This window comes from Impatiens glandulifera, chromosome 6, assembly GCF_907164915.1.
Source record: "Impatiens glandulifera chromosome 6, dImpGla2.1, whole genome shotgun sequence".
In the NCBI taxonomy this organism is placed as follows: domain Eukaryota; kingdom Viridiplantae; phylum Streptophyta; class Magnoliopsida; order Ericales; family Balsaminaceae; genus Impatiens; species Impatiens glandulifera.
In genome coordinates this window covers 48440237-48466059 of record NC_061867.1, presented here as the reverse complement: position 1 = coordinate 48466059, position 25823 = coordinate 48440237, and the positions used below count along the sequence as shown (strand labels likewise).

The 25823-nt window shown below is 27.6% G+C and overlaps 2 protein-coding genes, 1 long non-coding RNA gene and 1 pseudogene across 3 annotated transcripts; all 4 read right to left on the bottom strand.

The window, feature by feature from the left end:
* Positions 1-1440: 1440 nt before the first annotated feature.
* LOC124943731 (agamous-like MADS-box protein AGL61) lies at positions 1441-2019 on the bottom strand. The gene has a single exon (XM_047484204.1). It carries the CDS (start codon positions 2017-2019, stop codon positions 1441-1443), a length of 579 nt encoding a protein of 192 aa, XP_047340160.1.
* Positions 2020-10136: 8117 nt separating this feature from the next.
* Positions 10137-10709, bottom strand: LOC124943729 (agamous-like MADS-box protein AGL62). The gene has a single exon (XM_047484203.1). It carries the CDS (start codon positions 10707-10709, stop codon positions 10137-10139), a length of 573 nt encoding a protein of 190 aa, XP_047340159.1.
* A 3909-nt stretch (positions 10710-14618) lies between these two features.
* Positions 14619-16856, bottom strand: LOC124941302. Its single transcript, XR_007099635.1, has 3 exons — positions 16751-16856; positions 14987-15024; positions 14619-14747 (listed from the first exon to the last, which is right to left on the bottom strand). It is a non-coding gene; the product is annotated as an uncharacterized LOC124941302 (long non-coding RNA).
* Positions 16857-21594: 4738 nt separating this feature from the next.
* On the bottom strand, positions 21595-22590 carry LOC124943728 (annotated as a pseudogene).
* Positions 22591-25823: the final 3233 nt, after the last annotated feature.

Here is a 25823-nt window from a genome sequence, read left to right as displayed (position 1 = left end):
CATTTTTCAATTCGCCACATCAAACGAAGATATCAAGCCAACGTCAACTCATATCTTATAATTAATCATAACTAAAGCCCATCATTCTTCATTCCATGTTGTTTAAGGGAGTAAATCTTTTATCTTACTCTGAACATTTATTGTGTAATTTTTCTTTATTACCTTCAAAACCAAAAGTCATCGCGTGCCGACGCGATGAGGGGAGAAAGAAGTCATCGGAAATCAAGCAATAATCAATTAGCTTATATATGCATCTGATTCAAACGAGGAATTACACGCCCAATATTAGTGTATTTCATTCATGAGTTATCTCCAAATTATTTCTAACTTAAGGCCGACATTAAAAACTTCAATCTAACCGAACTTGTTTGATCTCCTTAAAAGTTTTACTCTCTCTCTCCTCTATAAAAATAGTTTCAAACACAGTTCGTCTCATTTTTAAATCCTTATCTGAAATCTCCCCTCAGGCAATTCTCGAATCATTAGAAGAAATCTCCAACTCGATTTCGATATAGACTTGACAATTAATGTTCTTCCTTTATAACTTGTTTTGAAAAACAATGACAGCCTCTTTAAAAATTATCCACCGAAATAAACTATATTTTAAATTAAAGATGATGTTTGTAAAGGTTATTTGATGTTTTTTAATATATTTTAGATTGTGTTTATTTGTTTTTATATTTAAATAATATTTTGTAATGAATAATTAACTAGTTAAATTAGTTTTTTATTATTTAGTGTAACAACATTTTTAAATCACACTTGTTTCAATTCTTGTCAGCTACCTATTATTTTATTTATTTATTCTTTCAAGTCAAATTAACTTTAATTATTGGATCCTTAAATGAATGTTTGCTCCTCAGATTTTCACAACCAAAGGTAACGAGATTTCTTAGTTCAAAATATTCTTCTGAATAAAATAGGCTTCTATTCAGATTGGGCTATATGAGACTTTGTTTGAACGCAACAAGGTGCATAAATACATCCATGTTTTGTAGTTATTATTATTTGCATTATTTAATCAAAAATTGTGTATGATATTTTTGAGGGTATATATTCCTTTGTTATAGTATTCATGTTCCCTCACATACAGGGACAAAACAAATCATTTAAATATATATATATATATATATATATATATATATATTATTTCTATAACAATCATTTAATTAATTTAGTTTCTCTTCTTAAAAAAATTGTGTTGGCTATACAAAATAATATATACTATTAAAAGTGAGTGAGAACATATAATAATAACTAGATATATTATTAAAAAGTTTAATTAAATATAAATAAAACAAACCATTCAAACTACTATTATAATATAAGGCATGGGCCACCAACATTCAAAGATAGAAATGCAATCTAGAAAAACATGTTGTAATGAAATTCCTAGAGCATATTGATAAAAACAAATTCAAGAAAAGGGTACATGAAAATTTAAAAATAAAATGGGTTTAGGCTAGTCATCGCCAACAAAAACAAAGGATTTTGATTTTCTGTCGCCATCTTCAACTCCTTCTCTTGTTCAAAGGCCATCTTTAGTTCCTCCATCTTACGCATCCTCCATTTTAATTGCAATGAGTTCATCCCCTCAATTGGTTGCTCCCACCACTTCCCCTTAGCATGTTCGGTCATCTCTAGTGACAATGTTTTTCCCACATGTTGCTCTTGAGCGAGTGTCTTTTCAGCCTCCATTATTTGAGCTTCCATATATCGAACATTCGGAGCCTTTTGAGCCTCGAGGAGTTCATGGAATGTTGAATCAAACACCCTTTCGGGAACAACACCCATAAATCGATCAAATATCACATTTGTATTAGGATTACCAAAAGAGTATGCTCTTCCGCTTTCACTAAACAAGATTAATGCCATGTTCGATCCACATAAAGTAGAAAGCTCACTTGATTTCTTTAAAATTCCATATTTACGTTTAGAAAAAGTTACAGAACGCATACCATTATCCTCGATCTTGTAAAGAGGAATCCTTTGACGACCTCTGCTTGTTTTTGACACCATTGCTCTATTTCTATTTTCTACATCTATTACTATTCTTGATATGCTCCATTATATAGGGTTTTAAAACATATAAAATTTATAATATGATCTTACTTCCCAAAAATAAAATTAATCATTAATTATATTTATTAAATTGATATTTTTCTTAAATTGTATGGTAAAATTAGTTTTTAATATTAGATTGCTAAATTGATATAATATTATATTTAATTAGGGCGATTATGATAATATGATGGAGAAAATTTTTGGTAAAAAAGTTATTAGATATTTAGTGTGGATTTGTTTAAAGTAAATTCTTTACATTTCAAATCTTTTTTATTTCTATTTTGAAAAAGTAAAACAACTGTCATTGTTTCATTTAATTACAAAAAAATACAACCACATTGAAAATTCTGTCCAAAAACTATGTACAGTACAAGATATAATATGAGTAATCATAAGTTCTTAAAATAAATAAAAACTCAAAATAACATACATTTACATCTTTGACCAAAAAAATGAAACATCATTTCTAAAAATATAAAAATAAAATGAAACATCACATCTTAGGATAATGTTTGGCCATTGTCTCAAGTTTTACTGTTAACCAGACGGATTCCTATTACGGATTCAAAATGGTTAAATATTTTTTTTATTTTTTATTATTTTTTAAATTTGACCATTTTATCTTTCGCTATGAAAGGAAACATAAAGAATCTCGTAACAGGGATCCTTTCTATCATGTTAGAGGTGCGCGACTCATAACTCTTTGGGCCTCAACAACAACGAGATCTATTGTTTTAGATACATCAATGTACCTTACTAGTTTGGTCATACCATGTGTTTAAATTGTCTAAAACATCTTTTGAGGTCAAATTATCACTTATGAGCAAAGATGTGCAATAAATGAGGAAGTGGGAATTAAGGTTCTACAAATCACGTACGTGGATGTGGGTGTGGCTCTTTTTTGATTGATAGCATAGAAGGGATGCAGCTGAAGGCGGCGATGAGAGTAAGATAAGTGTGATGATCGAAAGAGATGGACTCATGGAGTATGATTTTAAAAAAGTGGTTATAGACAAAGATGGCGAAAGACATTAGAGTTTTGGAATTAGTTTTGATGATGCATCAGATGTGTGTGATGATTATTGGATAGAATGTGATTGATTTTTCTTGTGATATCATTATTATTATGGTATTATGGTTATCGCATGATTTATTTTAAGTTTAGGTTTCTAAGTTTGATATTAAAATTATTATAAATAAATAAAAACAATATATTACATATTGTATAGATCGAAACAATTTGACAAAATATCGAGCTAGAATTATATGAGCTCGACTAACAGGAATATTAAATGAGTCGACTTAAGTTCGGCTTTATATCGATCAAAATCAAGCTCAAGTGAGTTTTGACTAGGCGGCTCGCGAACGGTTTAATTCATTTGCAGCCCTAAAATCGATAACTTATGTGTATCTCTTTTTCCATGTTTATGTCATCCTGACTCCGTTTTCTCAATATAAAACAACATCAACCATGAGTAAAACATCATCGTCGATCGACTTAGTGTCGAACAATGCATCTAGGACCAAAGACGCAATAGGTTGTTTGGATAGTGAAGATTCAACCCTATGTGGTTGCTCAAATTGTTTTTTCAACCCACCACTAAAATGCAACCTTAAAATCTTGCAAGTCAAAAGAGGAAAGAAGTTTATTTTAAATGGTGTAGCAAAGAAACTAAAAAAAGGCCACAAGGGATTTGCACATTGCCCGCAAATACACTTAATCATTTAACAAGACGTAGAACTTACCGCCTAACGGGCTTGAACCTAGGACCTCTCAAAGATACTACGGATATCCACCTCTTGTTGGCGTTAGGCTAGAAGAGGGGATAAAAGTGTTTTGAAACTAATGGTGATCATGGATGAGTAACTAGTAATTTTATCATCGTCCACCTCCGGAGGATCTTGGTGTTCGACACCTAAATTTTTTAAGCCGAGCGCGATGCTGCCTTCCAGAAATAGATAAACTACTAGATGAACACACCTTTGTCACAACGATTCGCCTTCTCAATCGTTCTTATTCTCTCCTATTTATCTTCAACTCCGATGACCATGGTGGTAAGAATTAAGAGAAGTGTTGAGAAGAGAAATAAATTTGTCGTTTCTAAGAAGGAAACAATGTCTAAAGGTGGAAGGATGAATTAAGATTTGGAGATTGAAAATCTCTTCAGATATCAGCCCTTTCATCTTGCGTCGATAGATTAGTTGTCGTAACGACAGCACAATCGGAATAAGTGATTGGAAATATTATTTTAGGGTTGGAAACATGTCAAAATACCATATTTGATTACCAAATATATTTATATATAATTATGGTTATGTGTTAGGGCTTAGGTGGGTTAAGCCCACTCCAAACAAATAATTTTTTTTTACAATAAAAATGTGATATTAACTATAAGCACTAAAATCACATTTACCCAATTTATAAATTATTTTGATTAAATAAAATCAAAATAATAATTAAAATCAAATTCAAAAGCATGATTAAATAATTAAGTGGGATTAATTATGGTAATAATTAAATCCCAGATAATTAAAACAATGGAGAATAAAAAAAATTAAATAAATGTTGTACCTATTTTACCTCAAATTAATTTTAGAAAAATTAAAAGGATTAAAATAAATAATTTAGAATAAATGGTGTATCCATTTTATTTCAAATAAATTATTTATTAAACCCAATATTAAACAAACATAAAACAAATTGATAAAATAAATGTCATATTTATTTTAAATATTTTTTATATTTTAAAAGATTTAAAAATAAAACTAAAATGGTGAAAGAATAAATAATTTGAAATAACCAACAAGGTTAAAATAAAATAAAAAAATTTGTAATCGAGTGTAGCCAAAACTCGGGAGCAATCCTTTAGATTAATATTTCTTTAGTCAATTTTTTTGGGTATTATTATTGAGTATAATGAGTAATAAAATTTAGACTATTTTAAAATATTAAAAAAAACAATTAATTAAAAAGGAGAACAAAATTTAAAATTAAGGTCTACCTACAAATGATATATTTTAGTTTAATAATTATTATTATTATTAAAAATTATTATTTTAATTTTATAATCAATAGGAGAGAACAAATTGTTAAGGAGATAGAAAAAATAATTATAATTTCTATTTTTTTCACCTGCTTTATATATTTTTTAAATTTATATATATATATATATATATATATATATATATATATATATATATATATATATATAACACTTAATATATAAAATAATAATAATAATAATAATAAATATATAAGGTGACAAAATAAATAAAATAAAAAAACAAAAAATTTATTTTCTTCTTTATCCTATATTTTTTTAGCCTATTATACGATGACATTCACTCTATTTCCACTGCAACCTCTCTCTATTACTCCTCAAAATATTAAACATAATAAAAAATATAAATTATTAATTATTAATTATTTTTTCCTCAAACTAATTGTTTCACTCTCTTACATTTTTTCCCTTTTTAAATTTTTATTCTTTTTCATTTTATTTGAATGTATTACTCATGAACTATGAAGAGTTTTATCTAGACCTATATCCTTTTAAAAAAAGAAATTGGTTCATTCAACTTATAATTATTAATAATTTTCATGGCATTAATTTATTTTTTCCTATCACCTCACTATTATATTTTGTTAAAATATATTTATTATATATATATATATATATATATATATATATATATATATATATATATATATATATATTAACAAACTTTTATATTTTAATTAAAAATATGTAATTATATGTTTTATCAATATTTAAATTTAAATCAATTTAAATTTAAAATATCATTTAATTTAATATTATATAATATTTTAATAACTTATTATCACTTATTTCTTATTTAAATAAAATCAAAAAATTGTTACATTAATTATTAGATTTAAATTTATTTTATTAGTTATTTTGTAATTATTATTTTATTAATTTACTTTTTAACTTATTTTTATTACTCAAATATATAAATAATTTAAAATTATTATATATATATATATATATTTGTGCATAATTTATATAATTTTAAAATATATTTCATTAATAATTTATAAAATTTAATAATTAATAAAAATCAATATATGTAAATTATACAATTTTAAAATAAATTTTTTATTTATATAATTTTTTATTTCAAATATATATATATAAAGATAATACATTAATAAATGTGTATAATTTTTAATAGTTTGGACTACTTTAATATGATTTTAGTTTATTTATTCTTTAATATTGAGTAAGTTTGATTTAACTTATAAATCCAGTTTATTTATTTTTTATGTTTATAATATTATATATATTTTTTAAATATTAGTAAATATTCATAAATAATTTATATTTAAAAATAGTATATTTGAAAATAAATTATATTAATATATTAATTTTTATAAATTTTTGTTAATATATAATTTTAGATATTAATAAATTATTTAAAATAAAAAATAATATATTTAAAAAAATGATATGAATATATTAATTTTATAAATATATAATTTTAAATACATCTAATATAAATATGATATAAAAAATATATATAAATATTTAATAATATTAAGATCAACTAAAAATTAATTTATTTTAAAATAAATATATTATTTTATAAGTTTTTATTAATATATATTTTTTAAATTTAATTAAACGTGGAGATTTCTAACTAAGTGTTCATAAACCCATTACATAAATTTAAATTTTTTCTCTATTTCTATTTCTATTTTTTTTTTAAATATTTCGATGATTCATTTATGTACATGTTATTTGACCATATAAGTTGATAATAGTTAATAAAAAAAGTAATTTATTATTATTAAATACTTTTTCATATTTCCAAACCCTTTTTTCTAACCTAATCTTTTAATTGTGAATTCATTTGAAGATACTCTTACCTTATTCCTATCATCATTCATTTCTTTCCAGATTCATCTTAATTGTAATAATTATTTTAGATAATTAAATAAGTCTAGTTTAATTTTTAAAATTAAAATTATAAATTATAGAGTATATTTATATTTTAATTATTTTATATATTAGAATATATATTATAAATAATAAATAAATATATATTTAAATGTATGTTTTTGTTTATAATTTTATAAAAATATATAAAAGTTTTAGAAATAGATAGAATATATGAGAGATAATGAATAAAATAATTAAAAAAGATATTAAATAGATAAGAAAGAATAAATAAAATAAATAAAAAATTAATGAAATAGATGAGAGAATGAATAAAAAAATATTTAAAAGTGATGAGAAAGAAAAACACTTAGATTATAAGCTTAAACGACGAGTAGGGAGGTAGAGACAAAATTGAGTTTAAATGTAAAAATGTGTTTGATTATAATTTTTGTGTGAGTTTATTACGCAGAGTTACTGTAGCAGTTTATTACGCAAATGTCCAAATGCGACTTATAAACGCCGAATCAAACTAGGCCTTTATATATTTTTTTTATATAGTGGTACATTTAAATGAAACAGTTAATACAAGTACACAGGTCTAATATTTATTCCTTAAAAATATGTCTTATAATGGTTCAATTTCAAACAAGGTGAATGATAACAAAATAAAAAAAATGATTAATATTATAGTTTTTAATTAAACTAGCATGTATTTCGCACGAGAAATAATAAAAAAATTGTGAAAAAATTATTACGGTAAAAATGTGATAGTATTTTTAATTTTATTTTTTTACCATTTTAAGTTTATGGGCGGGTCAACCCAAAATCCGATCCAAGTATCCATTACTCTCACATATATATTCAAATTAATCACAGCTCTCGACCATATATATATTAATTAGTTAAAAAGTTGAACCTATATGGTTAAAATTTTCCGCGTTCATCAAATTTGGTGTTGATTTTAAAATATAAAGTATTATTAGCTTAGTTGCTTAAAGAGTTGTACTTGTTTTTGTTAGGTCGCAAGTTCGAACCTTATTTATAGACTTTTAAACTCTCGACCCGACAATTCGAATATTTTAAAAATTAATCATCATTTTATATATATATATATTATATATTATATATTATATATTATATATTATATATTATATATTATATATTATATCAAACTCATTCTCATAGTATTCAAAAGATTATTATAGTTTTTAATTAAATACAATACAATACAACTAACAATTATATATTTTATTTGAATAATTATTATTATTGATAGACATATTTTTTTTAATTTTATAATAAATTGTGAAGGAGAGTTAAAGAAAAATAATTTAAAAAATTATAAATTTTTTTTCATTTTCTTTATATATATATTATATTAAATTATATATATATATATATAATAATAAGAATATTATTAATGAGGTGTTAATTTTTCAAATTTGTCTGGACATAATTGTCGTTTCCATCCACGTTTTTGTAAATTGTGTCGTATTTATCTAAACGAAATAAAAACATTAACGATGTTAAATTTTAACATCTAATCTAGACACGTAGGTTAATTTAATTTTTATTAACATAAATCATTTAATAGGTGGAGTCTACTGGTTGAACTAACTTAAATAATAACAAAATCATTATTAATGTTAAATTAATGACTATTAAAATATATTAAAATATTTTGATTAGTTAAATCCTACCAAATTATTTCCTCTCAGACATCGTTTTTCAATTCGCCACATCAAAGGAAGATATCAAGCCAACGTCAACTCATATCTTATAATTAATCATAACTAACAAGCCCATCATTCTTCATTCCATGTTGTTTAAGGGAGTAAATCTTTTATCTCACTCTCAACATTTATTGTGTAATTTTTCTTTTTTACCTTCAAAACCAAAAGTCATCGCCGACGCGACGAGGGGAGAAAGAAATGAAAGAAATCATCGGAAATCAAGCAATAATCAATTAGCTTATATATGCATCTGATTCAAACGAGGAATTACACGCCCAATATTAGTGTATTTCATTCATGAGCTATCTCCAAATTATTTCTAACTAAAGACCGACATTATAAACTTCAATCTAACCGAACTCGTTTGATCTCCTTAAAAGTTTTACTCTCTCTCTCCTCTATAAAAATAGTTTCAAACACAGTTCGTCTCATTTTTAAATCCTTATCTGAAATCTCCCCTCAAGCAATTCTCAAATCATTAGAAGAAATCTCCAACTCGATTTCGATATAGGCTTGACAATTAATGTTCTTCCTTAATAACTTGTTTTGAAAATAAATGACAGCCTCTTTAAAAATTATCCACGAAATAAACTATATTTTAAATTAAAGATGATGTTTGTAAAGGTTATTTAATGTTTTTTAATATATTTTAAATTGTGTTTATTTGTTTTTATATTTAAATAATATTTTATAATGAATAATTAACTAGTTAAATTAGTTATTTATTATTTAGTGTAAAAACATTTTTAAATCACACTTTGTTCGATTCTTGTCAGCTACCTATTATTTTATTTATTTATTCTTTCATGTCAAATTAACTTTAATTATTGGATCCTTAAATGAATGTTTGCTCCCCAGATTTTCACAACCAAAGGTAACGAGATTTCTTAGTTCAAAATATTCTTCTGAATAAAATAGGCTTCTATTCAGATTGGGCTATATGAGACTTTGTTTGAACGCAACAAGGTGCATAAATACATCCATGTTTTGTAGTTATTATTATTTGCATTATTTAATTAAAAATTGTGTATGATATTTTTGAGGGGATATATTCCTTTGTTACAGAATTCATGTTCCCTCACATACAGGGACAAAACAAATCATTTAAATATATAAATATATATATATTTATATATATATATATATATATATATTATTTCTATAACAATCATTTAATTAATTTAGTTTCTCTTCTTAAAAAAATTTGTGTTGGCTATACAAAATAATATATACTATTAAAAGTGAGTGAGAACATCTAATAATAACTAGATATATTATTAAAAAGTTTAATTAAATATAAATAAAACAAACCATTCAAACTACTATTATAATATAAGGCATGTGCCACCAACATTCAAAGATAGAAATGCAATCTAGAAAAACATGTTGTAATGAAATTCTTAGAGCATATTGATACAAACAAGTTCAAGAAAATTTAAAAATAAATTGGGTTTTGACTAGTCATAGCCAACAAAAACAAAGGATTTTCTGTCGCCATCTTCAACTCCTTCTCTTGTTCAAAGACCATCTTTAGTTCCTCCATCTTATCCTTCCTCCTTTTTAACTGCACTGAGTTCATCTCCTTAACTGGTTGCTCCCACCACTTTCCCTTAGCATGTTCGGTCATCTCTAGTGACAATGTTTTTCCCACATGTTGCTCTTGAGCGAGTGTCTTTTCAGCCTCCATTATTTGAGCTTCCATATATGGAACATGCGGAGCCTTTTGAGCCTCGAGGAGTTCATGGAATGTTGAATCAAACACCCTTTCGGGCACAACACCCATAAATCGATCAAATATCACATTTGTATTAGGATTACCAAAAGAGTATGCTCTTCCGCTTTCACTAAACAAGATTAGTGCCATGTTCGATCCGCATAAAGTAGAAAGCTCACTTGATTTCTTTAAAATTCCATATTTACGTTTCGAAAAAGTTACAGAACGCCTACCATTATCCTCGATCTTGTAAAGAGGAATCCTTTGGCGACCTCTGCTTGTTTTTGACACCATTGCTCTATTTTTATTTTCTACATCTATTACTATTCTTGATATGCTCCATTATATAGGGTTTTAAAACATATAAAATTTATAATATGATCTTACTTCCCAAAAACAAAATTAATCATTAATTATATTTATTAAATTGATATTTTTCCTAAATTGTATGGTAAAATTAGTTTTTAATATTAGATTGCTAAATTGATATAATATCATATTTAATTAGGATAATTATGATAATATGAGGAGAATATTTTTGGTAAAAATGTTATTAGATATTTAGTGTGGATTTGTTTAAAGTAAATTCTTTACATTTCAAATCTTTTTTATTTCTATTTTTAAAAAGTAAAACAACTGTCATTATTTCATTTAATCACAAAAAATACAACCAAATTGAAAATCCTGTCCAAAAACTATGTATATGAGTAATCATAAGTTCTTAAAATAAATAAAAACTCAAAATAACATACATTTACATCTTTGACCAAAAAAATGAAACATCACATCTAAAAATATAAAAATAAAATGAAACATCACATCTTAGGATAATCTTAGGATAATGTTTGGCCATTGTCTCAAGTTTTACTGTTAACCAGACGGATTCCTATTACGGATTCAAAATGGTTAAATATTTTTTTTTATTTTTTTTTATTTTTTAAATTTGACCATTTTATCTTTCGCTATGAAAGGAAACATAAAGAATCTTGTAACAGGGATCCTTTCTATCATGTTAGAGGTGCTCGACTCATAACTCTTTGGGCCTCATCAACAACGAGATCTATTGTTTTAGATACATCAATGTACCTTACTAGTTTGGTCATACCATGTGTTTAAATTGTCTAAAACATATTTTGAGGTCAAATTATCACTTATGAGCAAAGATGTGCAATAAATGAGGAAGTGGGAATTAAGGTTCTACAAATCATCGTACGTGGATGCGGGCGTGTGGCTCTTTTTTTATTGATAGCATGGAAGGGATGCAGCTGGAGGCGGCGATGAGAGTAAGATAAGTGTGATGATCGAAAGAGATGGACTCATGGAGTATGATTTTAAAAAAGTGGTTATAGACAAAGATGGCGAAAGACATTATAGTTTTGGAATTAGTTTTAGATGTGTGTGATGATTATTGGATTGAATGTGATTGATTTTTCTTGTGATATCATTATTATTATTATGGCATTATGGTATCGCTGATTTATTTTAAGTTTAGGTTTCTAAGTTTGACATTAAAATTATTATAAATAAAAATAATATATTACATATTGTATGGATCGAAACAATTTGACAAAACATCGAGCTAGAATTATATGAGCTCGACTAACAGGAATATTAAATGAGTCGACTTAAGTTCGGCTTTATATCGATCAAAATCAAGCTCAAGTGAGTTTTGACCAGGCGGCTCGCGAACGGTTTAATTCATTTGCAGCCCTAAAATCGATAACTTATGTGTATCTCGTTTTCCATGTTTATATCATCCTGACTCCGTTTTCTCAATATAAAACAACCTCAACCATGAGTAAAACATCATCGTCGATCGACTTAGTGTCGAACAATGCATCTAGGCCCAAAGACGCAATAGGTTGTTTGGATAGTGGAGATTCAACCCCATGTGGTTGCTCAAATTGTTTTTTCAACCCACCACTAAAATACAACCTTAAAATCTTGCAAATCAAAAGAGGAAAGAGGTTTATCTTAAATGGTGTAGCATTTAAAACTAAAAAAAGGCCACAAGGGGTTTACATATTGCCCGCAAATACACTTAATCATTTAACAAGGCGTAGAACTTACCGCCTAATGGGCTTGAACCTAGACCTCTCAAAGATACTATGGATATCCACCTCTTGTTGGCGTTAGGTTAGAAGAGGGGATAAAAGTGTTTTGAAACTAATGGTGACCATGGGTGAGTAACTAGTAATTTTATCATCGTCCACCTCCGGGAGGATCTTGGTGTTTGACGCCTAAATTTTTTAAGCCGAGCGCGATGCTGCCTTCCATAAATAGATAAACTACTAGACGAACACACCTTTGTAACAACGATTCTCCTTCTCAATCGTTCTCATTCTCTCATATTTATCTTCAACTCTGATGACCATGGTGGTAAGAATTAAGAGAAGTGTTGAGAAGAGAAATAAATTTGTCGTTTCTAAGAAGGAAAAAATGTCTAGATCTGGAAGGATGAATTAAGATTTGGAGATTGAAAATCTCTTCGGATATCAGCCCTTTCATCACTTATAAAAAAAGGCTCAATAACGACTGTAGGAGTCGTCGGTATTGGGATATAAGTCGTCGCTATAAATAATTTGGGACAGTAAAAAAAAGTCGTCAGTCGTTGGTATTGCCCTTGTCGTTATTGCCCAAATACACATACAACGACCAATTTAAAACCGTCGCTATAAAGCCCTCTATGCCGACGACTTTCACCGTCGCCATAGAATAGTCTATAACGACCACTCTTACCGTCGCCATATAGGACTCTATTACGACCACTCTTATCGTCGTCATATAGGACTCTATCACGACCACTCTTACCGTCGCCATATAGGACTCTATCACGACCACTCTTACTGTCGCCATCGAAGACTCTATGACAACCACTTTTACCGTTGCCATAGAAGACTCTATGACGACCAATTTTACCGTCGCCATAAAGAACTTTATCACGACCACTTTTACCGTCGCTATTAAAGACTCTATGACGACCACTCTTACCGTTGTCATAGAATGTTCTGTCATGACAACTCTTACCTTCACCATTGAATAACCTATTTGTAATGTCAATTTTTAAAATATTAAAACAAACTAAATAATATTTTTAAAACTAAACTAAACATAAAATATTATAAAATATTAGTTTTAAGGTATTAATAAACCATTTCCTAACTTACCATTGAACAGTAATTATATCACAACTATTTCCTTACTACAAAAAGAAAATCGAATTTGCTTTATAGTTTTAACCAAATGACCAATTTCAAGAAAGACAATTGAGAAAGTTGCAGAAGAAAATTCATCCATTCCACTCTACACTTCAAAATAAATCCTCCTTACAACACACAAATTGTATCTACTTCATCCACCTGAACCAAAAACAAAAGAGAATTATGCACAAATCTTACACAACTATTAGATCATTCTACTTAATCGATTTTGAACCACAAATATCAACTATATAATATTCCTTTTAAACATATTGATACATAAATAATATCAAATCCTAATATCAGTATATCCTTCATGATCACTCTATTTATTTGATTTTGAACCATAAAAATCAACTATATAATATTCATTTTACAAATATTGATACATAAATTATCTCAAATATTAATATCAATATAGCATTAATGATAATTATACTTGATCGATTCTGACCCATAAAGATCAACTATATTAAATATACGTCAAAGGAGAGAAAAGGGATGTGAGAAAACCTGAGCAAAGAGAGCAATACACCGTTGACACCTAGAAAAGAAATCATGTCCCTTACATTTTGAGTCAATTGAGATTTCTATTATAATTGTGCTCTTATATAAATTGTTATAAAAAATTACTCTGCAACTTACAAAAACAAAAGTCTTCAATATTATTTTGAAAATTTCCATCTTTATGTATTTGAAGTACCTATAAATAATATGAAAAATTAATTACAATCAACCAACATAATAGTGAAAACATCACTAAAATTTATATAACAAGTTAAAATAACAAAAATTACAAAAACAAATACCTGTTTATCCATTGAATAGTGAAAATTATTCATTCTCTTCTTGAATATCATCCAAAATGAACCCATCTATGAAATAGTTAACAAGTTAAAATAACCAAAATAATATTTCATAGGAATATAAACAATAAAATATGTAATGACATAATAGTCTGACCTATATCATGAAGCGATACACTTGGTGGCATTGATTAAGTGGGATGCATTGATGCATTGGGTGACATAAATGACATTATAATTGCCAACCTTTTCTCAAATTCATCTTTATCAGCCAATCTTTCATCGTGAACTGCTTTTAGTTTGGCTTCAGTTCTAGCTTCATATGCCTTTTGATGATCAGCTATTAGTGAACATTATGTATGATAGTAACTTTGATGGGGATTGTTTAAACTTTTAGGTCTTTCTCCTTAGGAGGAGAAGACTACATACAATTTTAATACATTTCTCATTGTTTTTAATTTATTTGTATTGAAATGGCCCACCTACTAATGATGTAAACAAAAAATAATCAAGAGAGAAACAAACATGACAAGAATGAACATAAAATAAAGAGTGGAACAAGTACCTGCACACTATTTCAACCCTCACTTTTTATATTTCAACCTGCAAATATATGAAAGTGGATTAGTTAAGTTCTCACTAAAGAAATGGAATTTTAATATAGAGTTTTAGACTATCATAGAAGTGTTATAAATCTGTTTAACTACAAAATTATATATAAATATTTCATAAAAAGCAACCCCATACTACAAAAATTAGTTAAGTTCTTCAAGATTGTACAGGTATTTGTGTTGTTACATAAATAATCATGACATTTTAATTAAGTTTTATTAGTTATTAAAAATGATGTTAGTTCATCCACATTAATATAGAAACACAGTTATATGCCATAGAAATCTTAAAAGTGATGATGTTTCTTTTTGTCTTATTTTCATCTCAATCATTAAACTACACCATTGCCTAACGGTTTTCATCAATGACCATAACTACAAAAGAAGAAGACCCAATTCACCGTGACTAGATTATTCATTCTAGAAAATCTTGAGATTTTGGCAAATGGGATCAATATTCGCCATCCAGATTTCCTATTTCTAGAAATTCCATCAATTCGTCAAATTCAAACTACAAAACGAGAAGTAAGAATGACCAACTAAGAATCCCTCCAATTTTGAAAGGGTTTCCCTACAAGCAATGTCCTAAGGATTCCCTGGACAGTTTCTTCTAAAATAAACTAATTGTATTTGTTCCTTTATTTATATCAATCTTTTTTAATCGAACAAACTGACATGTATCATCATGAATATTGAACATGTAAAGAAATTACCCAATGACTATGGAATTGGTACTACTAGTATTAGCAATGAGGTAATATAGAGTGTTTTTCATTAGATTTATGTTGAGAACGATGTGTGTAACAAAATGAAATGTAGGATTTGGATCTGGATAATAAAATTGGGCAATGGCCAATGGGGGGAAAGAAGGAAATATTCGATCTCTATTGTCAACTCTACAATTTGTGAGAATTTAGTGAATCTGTATATTATTCGAATGTATGTTTATATTTTTTTGGAATGATGGTTTGAAATATAAAAATATTAGGTGCTTTGGGGGAATAGTGGTTGGAAGTCAATAGCTCTTGACATAATAGAAGGAAATACTGTAAAAAGAGTATATCAATGAGTTTTACTATATTTATATCCAAATAAGTTACAATAGAAATTTAGTGCTCTTCATCAAATGTACATTGCAGAAAAAGTCTTCAAGATTTTACAGGTATTTATTTGTGTTTTTATATGAATAATTATGACCTTTTAATCATTTTTGTCAAGAAACAGGGAAGAGCTGTTGGAATCACGGAGCCAGAGTAAGGAGTAATTGGAAGCATGTTTGAAGAATGATATCATTGGTATAAAGCCTGATTAGTATCAGAGTAATAACTTACTAATTCATCTATGTGAGTGAAAAGAAGGCAAGTAGAGTAGTTATCGATTCTTTCAGTAGAAAATAAAGTAACTAATGCAAAAAAACAAATACAATTTGGAATGAACAATGATACAAGTAATAACTTACTAATTCATCTATGTGAATGAAAATAAGGCAACTATAGTAGTTAATCATTCTTTTAGTAGAAAATAAAGGAACAAATACAATTCGGTATGAATAAAGCTATAAGAGGACATTCATTTCGTCAAATTACCTAAAGAAAACTCTGGAAAAGAACATTGACTTTGAACTAGTTAATAGTCGGATCTCGGATCAGAAGTTCTCAAATTACCTAAACCCTAAAACATATCAGAAGTAAGACACAATGGCACGCACGAAAACTCACCAGAGACCTGATGACAATTCCTCGTTCACTATCTTCTTGACGTCAATGAAGCGGTGGTAGTCATAGAACGCCGACTTCTGAATGATGTTCTCCTCTGGTAACTGATCTAAAGGTCAATGTGGGAGCAGTAGGGAGAGGGAGCGGGTGGCGGGAGCTGAAATGAAGGTCGGAGAGAATGGACCCCAAAATTTCTTGTTTTTAATTTTAGGATAAACCCTATAAGAGGCTCTTGATCTTTTATCAAAATTGAAATTCTTCCCTTAAACTTAAGGATAAAAATTTCAAATGATGCAACCTCTTCCATGTAACACAACCATATATACCTCTAAAAAAAATTGGTCCATTCAGACGAGTCTAACGAGTAAGAAAATAACAGCGATATATTTATTTTAGAAACAAAAATAATTGATTTTCATATAGTACTAAAATTCAAACAAAAAATATCAGTGTTAGCACATTATTTCTTTATTAATAATACTAATCAACATTTAAGTATGTTGAAGGAACAAATGATGAAATATATATTGTTATTTACTGAACTAAACTTAGTATGATTGTGTTTGCACTAGCAATATTCCATGTTTTGATACTTGTTATTGTAATTAATTATTTCATTCATGTTTTAAAAAATAATTTTTTTTTTTTTGTAAAGCTTCATCCTAGTCAAACGTTCATTTGTTGTTTTTATAAAAGGTTATATTTTTAAAACCTTCTCTTTACAAAGAAAGAAAAATATAACAATAAATTGAATTTTTTTGAAAAATTATATTTTGATCATTTCAACAATCATACTTAAGATTAAGATTATATAGTTAAAACTAATTATGTTTAAATATAATATAAAATTAAGATTAAAAAAAAGTTAATTATGTTATTCAAATTCTTCTACATGATTTTTTTTCTTTTGCCGACAAGATCAGAAAGATAACATGGGATAATTTAATTTTTCTAATATAAATTAATTATTTTAAAATTATAGTATTTTTATTTTATTTAAATAAATATTAATAATAGTGTTTATAAGTTATAATATAACTTAAATTGAAAAATAAGATAATATGTAATCAAATTAAAAATTATGTATTAAAGAGATTAATAAACAATTTAAAATAAGATGATAATTTAACAAATTAATATATCAAATTTTAATTTGATAATATCTAATAAATTTAATTTTTTACATTTTATTTAAAATTAAGGAGGTATACTGAGGTTTCAAAATCATCAATATATTGGTTACAATACTGAGGGTTTTTTAAGTGGTCGCTATAAAGCCCCAAATACTGAGGACTTTTTAAGTGGTCGCTATTAAACTCTAAATACCTACGATTGTAGTTGTGGTCGGCAATGATATACTATATACCGATGGTTTTTATTCCCGTCGGCATTTGTCGTCGCTATTAAAGTTTTTTTTACTAGTGCATCTTGCGTCGATAGATTAGTTGTCGTAACGGTAGATCAGTTGTCGTAACGGCAACACAATCAGAATAAGTGATTGGAAATATTATTTTAGGGTTGGAAACATGTCAAAATACCATATTTGATTACTAACTTATTAAGTTGGCCAAATATATTTATCTACAGTTATGGTTCTGTGTTAGGGCTTAGGTTGGTTAAGCCCACTCCAAAAAAACAATTTTTTTTTATAATAAAAATGTGATATTAACTGTAAGCACTAAAATCTCATTTACCCAATTTATAAATTATTTTGATTAAATAAAATCAAAATAATAATTAAAATCAAGTTCAAAAGCATGATTAAATAATTAAGTGGGATTAATTATGGTAATAATTAAATCTCAGATAATTAAAACAATGGACAATAAAAAAAATTGGATAAATGTTGTACCCATTTTATCTTAAATTAATTTTTAAAAAATTAAAAGGATTAAAATAAATAATTTAGAATAAATGGTGTATTCATTTTATCTCAAATAAACTATTTATTAAACCCGATATTAAACAAAAATAAAATAAATTGATAAAATAAATGTCATATTTATTTTAAATATTTTGTATATTTTAAAAGATTTAAAAACAAAACCAAAATGGTGAAAGAATAAATAATTTGAAATAACCATCAAGGTTAAAATAAAATAAAAAAATTTGTAATCGAGTGTAGCCAAAACTCGGGAACAGGCCTTCAGATTGATGCTGGATTCTCATCCAACGCCCAGGAATCGCCTACGTCTACCACTGAAACAAAGAGAGGGTGCATCCGCAAAGCAAAGGATCAGCTAACGCGCGCTCCAACGCCATTAGCTGAAACGCGATAGAACACTCAGCCACAAGCGAAACACCATATCGGCTGATTTAAAAGCTGAAATGATCATTTCGCCTCTGATCATAGGCCTCATCATGGTCTGGTTGGGTAAGTTTGATCAAGAACAACCAAAACACCATTGATGACTTTTGACTAAATCCGATCAACTTGTTTCCTGAACCGACTTTGTAAGACTGTAAATAGCGCCTCTTGATGAATCTGAAGGCAAGTAACATCTCTAGCCATAATAAAAATATCACAGAAATCTGCTATTGAAGCTCCAAGCTTCTAGATTTTTTGAGTTTTTGCATCAAGCCTTAAAGCTCGGATCCAGACATCCTAAAACTATTCATGAGGTCTAAGAAGTGTTCTCCAATCCTTGATAAACTTCCAATTACCATCTAATTTAATCTTTCGATTTGAAATTGAAATTTTTATATTTTAGTTTCCCTAAGTTTGTATATTACCTATTTCTTGAATTTTGTTAATGGAAAATGATCGTAGGATTATTTGCAAGCTTTCGGTTGAAGCTAAAACAGATCAATCGATCTAAAACAGAAACCCCCAATTTGAATTTAGAAAAATTCAAAATCGGATTTTCTATTCTTGAGTTAATCCTCAAGAACAACAATCCAGAAATCTTCCCAATATGTTTCTAATAATGTTGGGAACTTATTTGGATCATGTTTAATCCATCTCGATCAGGTTTCATTAAAATCAAAATTTCCAACATAAATGAAATTTTAAGTTCTCTAATTGGTAAAAATAAACAGTTAGTGTTCATATTTTGGTACCAATCAATCATATGAATTATAAGGAATCTATTTTTAAACTCCTTACACTTCATTAATAACTAAAACCAAAAACTCGATTTTTTATCTCAAAACTGTTTTGATGAAATCGAACATCATCCAAGTTGAATGATACTTTGAGATGATGTTCATAATATTACTAGGAGCTTTATGAAGGTAATAAAACCCTGTGATCAAAGGACCCGGGCCTTAATCAAAACTGTAAAACATACAATTTTTATGTTCTTGAGGACTAGGAGGTCCGACTAGTACCGAGAGATCCGACCGAGGATCTTCAGTTAGGACCGAGAGATCTGACCGAGAAATTTTAGTCAGAACCGAGAGGTGCAACCGAGAAAATTTCAGTTAGGACCGAGAGGTCCGACCGTGAAATTTCGACGGGACCGAGGGTCCGACCGAAGATTTTGACATCCAAACGAGAATTCAAACATGGGATTGTAGAGGCTTACATCCGATAGAGAACTCACAAACCTGGGACCAATGAAGTTAACCCTAGGCTAACCCAGGAACGGTGATCTCCACACTTGACCGAGGGTTTCAGCACTCCGACCGAGGATCTCTAAACCTCGACCGAGGATCTCTAAAAAAAATTAATGTTAAAATTACTAAAAGGAATTTAATTTAGTTTTTTTAGTTATCTTCTATATAAATTTAATTCATATAAGTGAAATGTTCAAAATTTTGAAAAAACTTAATTTTACATTATTATTTTTTAATATCTACTAGTTCTATGTTCATGAATAAATCGTCAAATTCATCATTTGTGTCAAAAGAATTGTTTTTTTTACATTGTGTTTCCAATGATTTTATCCAACAATTTTGAAATATGTTAATCCAAATTAACGTGTCTTTCTCTTCTTTGATGTTTTAAATTTTCTTATCATTAACACTCAAACCCACATGTTCTCAAATATATTTACATAGAAAAAATAATTACTCAATATCCTTTTATAATTCTAGAATTAAGGATGAATGATTGAGACCATGTATTTCATTAACAATGATTTTATTTATTTAGCTTTCCATCTAAAAATTTAGTCGTACCACGGTATTTGTGTTTTTACAAAATTAGATTAGAATTATTTAATCCCTTTTCACATAAAAAGAGAATCTTTTGTTACAATAAAATGGGAAGTGATAAGAATTATTCAATATTCGAAATGCCTTGTAAAAAATAATATTTCAATTAACTTCTACGAAATAATTTCACGCAAATTGTCTTGATCATGGAATATCATTAAGTTATAAGTATGTGTTATCAAAAGGACTTTCGGCAATTATTTTTAATATGAAATGAGTCAATTATCTACTTTATATCTTGTTGAACAAAATTGATGATATTGTTCCCTATTGATCCAGAATGATTTTTAGGAAGTATCATGATCATTCAATAGGAAGGATTTCCATTTTTTTTTTAAAAAAGATAAAAAAAACTATTGATTCTAACAACTTATTGCACTTTTTTTAATGTTAAATTAAAAGTTTTAACAAATCATCTTTAAAATTAATCAGATACACTCTTACACAAATTTGGATCATTACTCTTTCTATAATTTTGGTTTGTTTTAGTAACACTAAAAAAACGTTTAATTAGCGACGACTAATTACCGACACTTAAATAACATCGGACATATGCGACGGTTTAATCCACGAAAAATATAAATCGTCGCAAATATAAGTGAATGAAGAAAACTTCGTTACAAAAATTAAGATATTTACCTATAGTCCGTGATAAAATAAAGGTAAATTTCCGTGGTAAAATCTGTAAATTAATTCATACAATATTTTGTCAATTTGATGGATTTGCTCATCTTATTCCATAAATCAGCCGCCTCCTCATCGCTCTTCAAATGGTTTACTGTGATCCCTCTTTCCCTCAACAATTGAGCGTCCTCTTCTGTGTCGATGATCCCATTCATCATCTCGGTATAACGTGTGAAAATCAACGGTCCGGATGATGTGCAAGTCTCATATGCCACTAAATTCCTCAAAACCGATCTCGTGTTTACCTCTAGGACAACAGTTGGAAGGTAAAATGTTGACGTGGATTCGTCGAAATTGATTGTCATTATATTGTTTTGTGTAGTAGGCACGAATTTCACTCCTGCTAAACGAGTTCCGAAACTGATGGAATTGAAATTTCTTCCATCAAAAGAGATTTGTTTACGTTGTTACTATTTTCATATTCTTTTTTTTTCAAACCCTTTGTTAAATAATATATGTTCTAAAGGTTGTTTAAAAAGATTAATAATGGGTAAGTTAAGGATAATCGATAGAGGTAATTTAATCGCTAATGTAACCGGTTTAGACGAAATTATGGTTTTGAATAAACCTCTTTCCGGGTTAAATTTCATCCGCATTTTGTCGAACAGTTGGCGGGCATAGCTCAAATGTTCAGCAAATTCAGTTGAATTCTGATCATCAACAAATGTCGCATCTTCATCAGGATAATCTATAGATTTAGGTACGAGTAAATTATAAAGGAAATCAACAAAGTGTGCTGATTCATGAACAGAAATATTCTCCGGCGGCAGTTCTCCGATCATCTTCAACGGCGAAATCTCTTCAGACATACCCATTATCATGCAAAGTAACAGTTCATCAGCCGATTCCTTCGTTTCTCCGCGGAATTCTAACGCAATTCTAAGAAGAAACAAAGGAATCTGATTCTCCATCATCATAACAACTCTTAGAATTGAATTATGAATTCTTGGCCGGAATTCTAACGCAATTCTAAGAAGAAACAAAGGAATCTGATTCTCCATTCGGAAAAGCTAATGGATGAACTGAAAATGGAGTTTGTTTTCTACATGAAATTACAGTTTTTTTTTTGTTTTTTTGGGAGGTTTAAAATTGAAAGAGGAGTTACGGGTATTAAATGATTTTTTTTTCATTCTTAAACCCTCTTAGTTGTGTTTGAAAAAAAAAATTAAAATTGGAATTATCAATTTCTCATTATAATTCTTATTTTTTAAATTGGTCAAAAAAAAAAAACTAAAACATGTCTTTAGAAAATTTAAAATGAACAAAAGATGTTATAATAGAAACTGTCACAGTAAACTAGACAAATCTATTAGGAGTTGTATTACTAGTAAAAAAATAAATTATTATCTACCAAGTTGGTATATATTATAATCTTTTAAACATAATAATTCTAATATTAGTTGTGTAGTGGGACAAGTTTATAGATGAGTGTTTGATTTTCTATATATATAGATATTATTTTTTTCATTATTTTTTATCCCAAATATTTTCTTGATTTTTTTTTCTAAGTTTATCCTGATTATAATTTTTAAATATGTCCTCGTCACATTGATCAAATACAATCATTAAACCGGACTATAAAAAACAATAAGATAGTAAAATTTGCATCGATCCAAGACTCCTAACAACTACTTAAGCACACCCCACATTCATGATGGGAATCGAATCTATGATATTTTGATCTCTTGGGTCTACATTGGTGAAAGTAACATTGTTTAATTTCTAAGTTTGAAAAAAATATAAAATTATAAAATTATAAAATTATAATTTAATTATCTATATTATTAAGATAACAGTTCGACACACCTTGTTAAAATAGTTCAAGTAATAAAAAATTAATGTTCAATTCTTACTTAAAAAAGAATATTGGATCTACCCATTAAATTCTTAAAATTAAAAAATAATAATACATAAATATATGTTCAACACGAGTTAACTATGTGATAATAAACTAATAAGACGCAACATTTCATCTCCTTTCATTTCATTAGAAGAGAAAGATAACCGATTAATACAACAGGTTGATATAAAAATAAAAATCTTTTTATTGGGATAATTAGAATTTGATACTGTTTATAATCTTTGTTTGTAATCTATGTTTATATGTTTTAATTGCTACTAATTATGTTCTTCAAAGTAGTGTAATTGTCATCTTTTAATTATAACTAAAGTTTGTCAAGCTTTAATTATTGACCCTTCAAACTTTTAGAATTTTAATAAAATAAGTATTTTTTTAAAAGAACTAATAAAATTTTTGTTTAAAAAAAATATATATAAATAATAAATATTAAAATTGTAATTCTAATATAAGAGAAGTGAAATTGAGAATTACAAATATCACTTTAATTTGAATTGGATAGAATATAATCCTAATTCTTAATGTTCAATAAACCCTTAAATTTCAATTTCAATTATACCAAACATTCAAGGGCATATAGCCTTATACTACTTCTTCTTTTTAACTATAATTTAATATGTATCAGTTTAGAGGTTAAAATTCTAATATCAACTTAATGAACATATTTTAATTTAAAACGTTTCTTAATTAATTTATATTATTATAATTGAGTGTATTTGATTAAGGCTTAACCACTCTACAATATACATTATAACAAAGCTTAAATGTTAAACAACTAAGTGAGTCTTTGATTTAGTTTAAACTAATTTGTTGTTATGAAATATGACAAATTGAAACCGTCCCGCGGTAATCGATTTGAACCGAATCGATTGGTATAGTTTTCTTCCGCTTTGATCGGGTGGATCGAGGAAAAACCCAAAATATGTTGAACGGGATTCAGGATACCTCCATTCATGACATTGACACTCCATCCAAAAAACTTCTCACATAAGAAATCATATAGGTCATCTCTGCAAATAATGTGTAACAATGACCAACCTTAAAATAATTTATATCTTGCAAATGTAAGATATTACATGAAGAATGAATCACCACCTTGCGTCCCACTAGGAGCAACATCCTTTCATGTAAGGTTACATCTCTATCATTAAGTCTTTTAATGTATCTAATTCTACTCGTGAAACTATTCCTACAGATCATGGTTGAAACGAGGGTTATGAATGACAATGCAAGTTTCTAACATTGCACCAAACATCATCTCAGAATTTACACTTTCCATATAAAAACTCTCACATAGTAGATATGTCTCTCCAAATTAGGGGTGTTCAATATTTGGCCTGAACCGAATATCCGACCGAATTTAATTTCATTGAATTCGAATAAACCGAATTCGAATTACATTTTCGGTTTTTGAATCGAATTCTAAACCATCTCGAATTCGAATACGGTTTTTGGTTTGAGTTTTGAGTTTTGAGTTTTGAGTTTAAGTTTCAACTAGAAAACCAAACCGAAAACCGAATTCATTTCTTAATATTTGTTTTCATTATATATTATATAATTTATTATATATTAAATTATTATGGGCATCTTACTAGATCTCTAATATCCAGTCCAATAATTAAGTGAATCCATAATCCCTAATTCATTTTCCCCTTTCTCTAGCTGTTTTTCCCTTTCTCTAGCTGTCCACATTTTTGGCCTTTGTGATCCTTTTAGTTATCCACCTCTTCTCTAACTTTAAGAATATTTAAATTCTTCACATATCTAGCTATTTCACTAGTAATATCATCACTGTCATCAATAACTCTCCACCGCCATATATTGTCGTCGTCAACACTATTTTACTTTTGACCTTCAATTGCAAATATTGGCGTGAGTCACTAAACTTAGTTTGCGTGATTTATATTTTTTTATAATTTATGTAGACAATATCTCTTTAACAACTTATTTATTTGTTAAATCTTTTATAAAAAAAATCTTTTATCTTATGGGTAGGTGATGTTCAATATTTGATCTCAACCGAATATCCGACCAAATTCGAACCGAATTCGAATTTATTTAAATCGATACGGTTTTCAAATTTGCTTAAATAAATAAAAATTTGAAGAACCCGGACCAAAAACTCGAATAAACCAAAAACCGAATCGATGAACACCCCTACTCCAAATGCCACAACAAACTAGTAAGGTCTAGCTTTGCTAAACTATCGAGACCAATCATTTCCATATTTGTATTTGATTATATCAACCCATAAACAGTTAGGCTCTAAGAAGAATATGTTATACCATTTTGATAAAAGGTTTTGTTAAATAAATCAAAATCCCTAATTCTCAAGCCCCTTGATCTTTAAATCTCTTCATTTTAGCCAAACTCACC

Bases quoted from the DNA above. Each gene is read 5' to 3' on its own strand.
- LOC124943731 (XM_047484204.1), bottom strand. From the start codon at position 2,019: ATGGTGTCAAAAACAAGCAGAGGTCGTCAAAGGATTCCTCTTTACAAG.
- LOC124943729 (XM_047484203.1), bottom strand. From the start codon at position 10,709: ATGGTGTCAAAAACAAGCAGAGGTCGCCAAAGGATTCCTCTTTACAAG.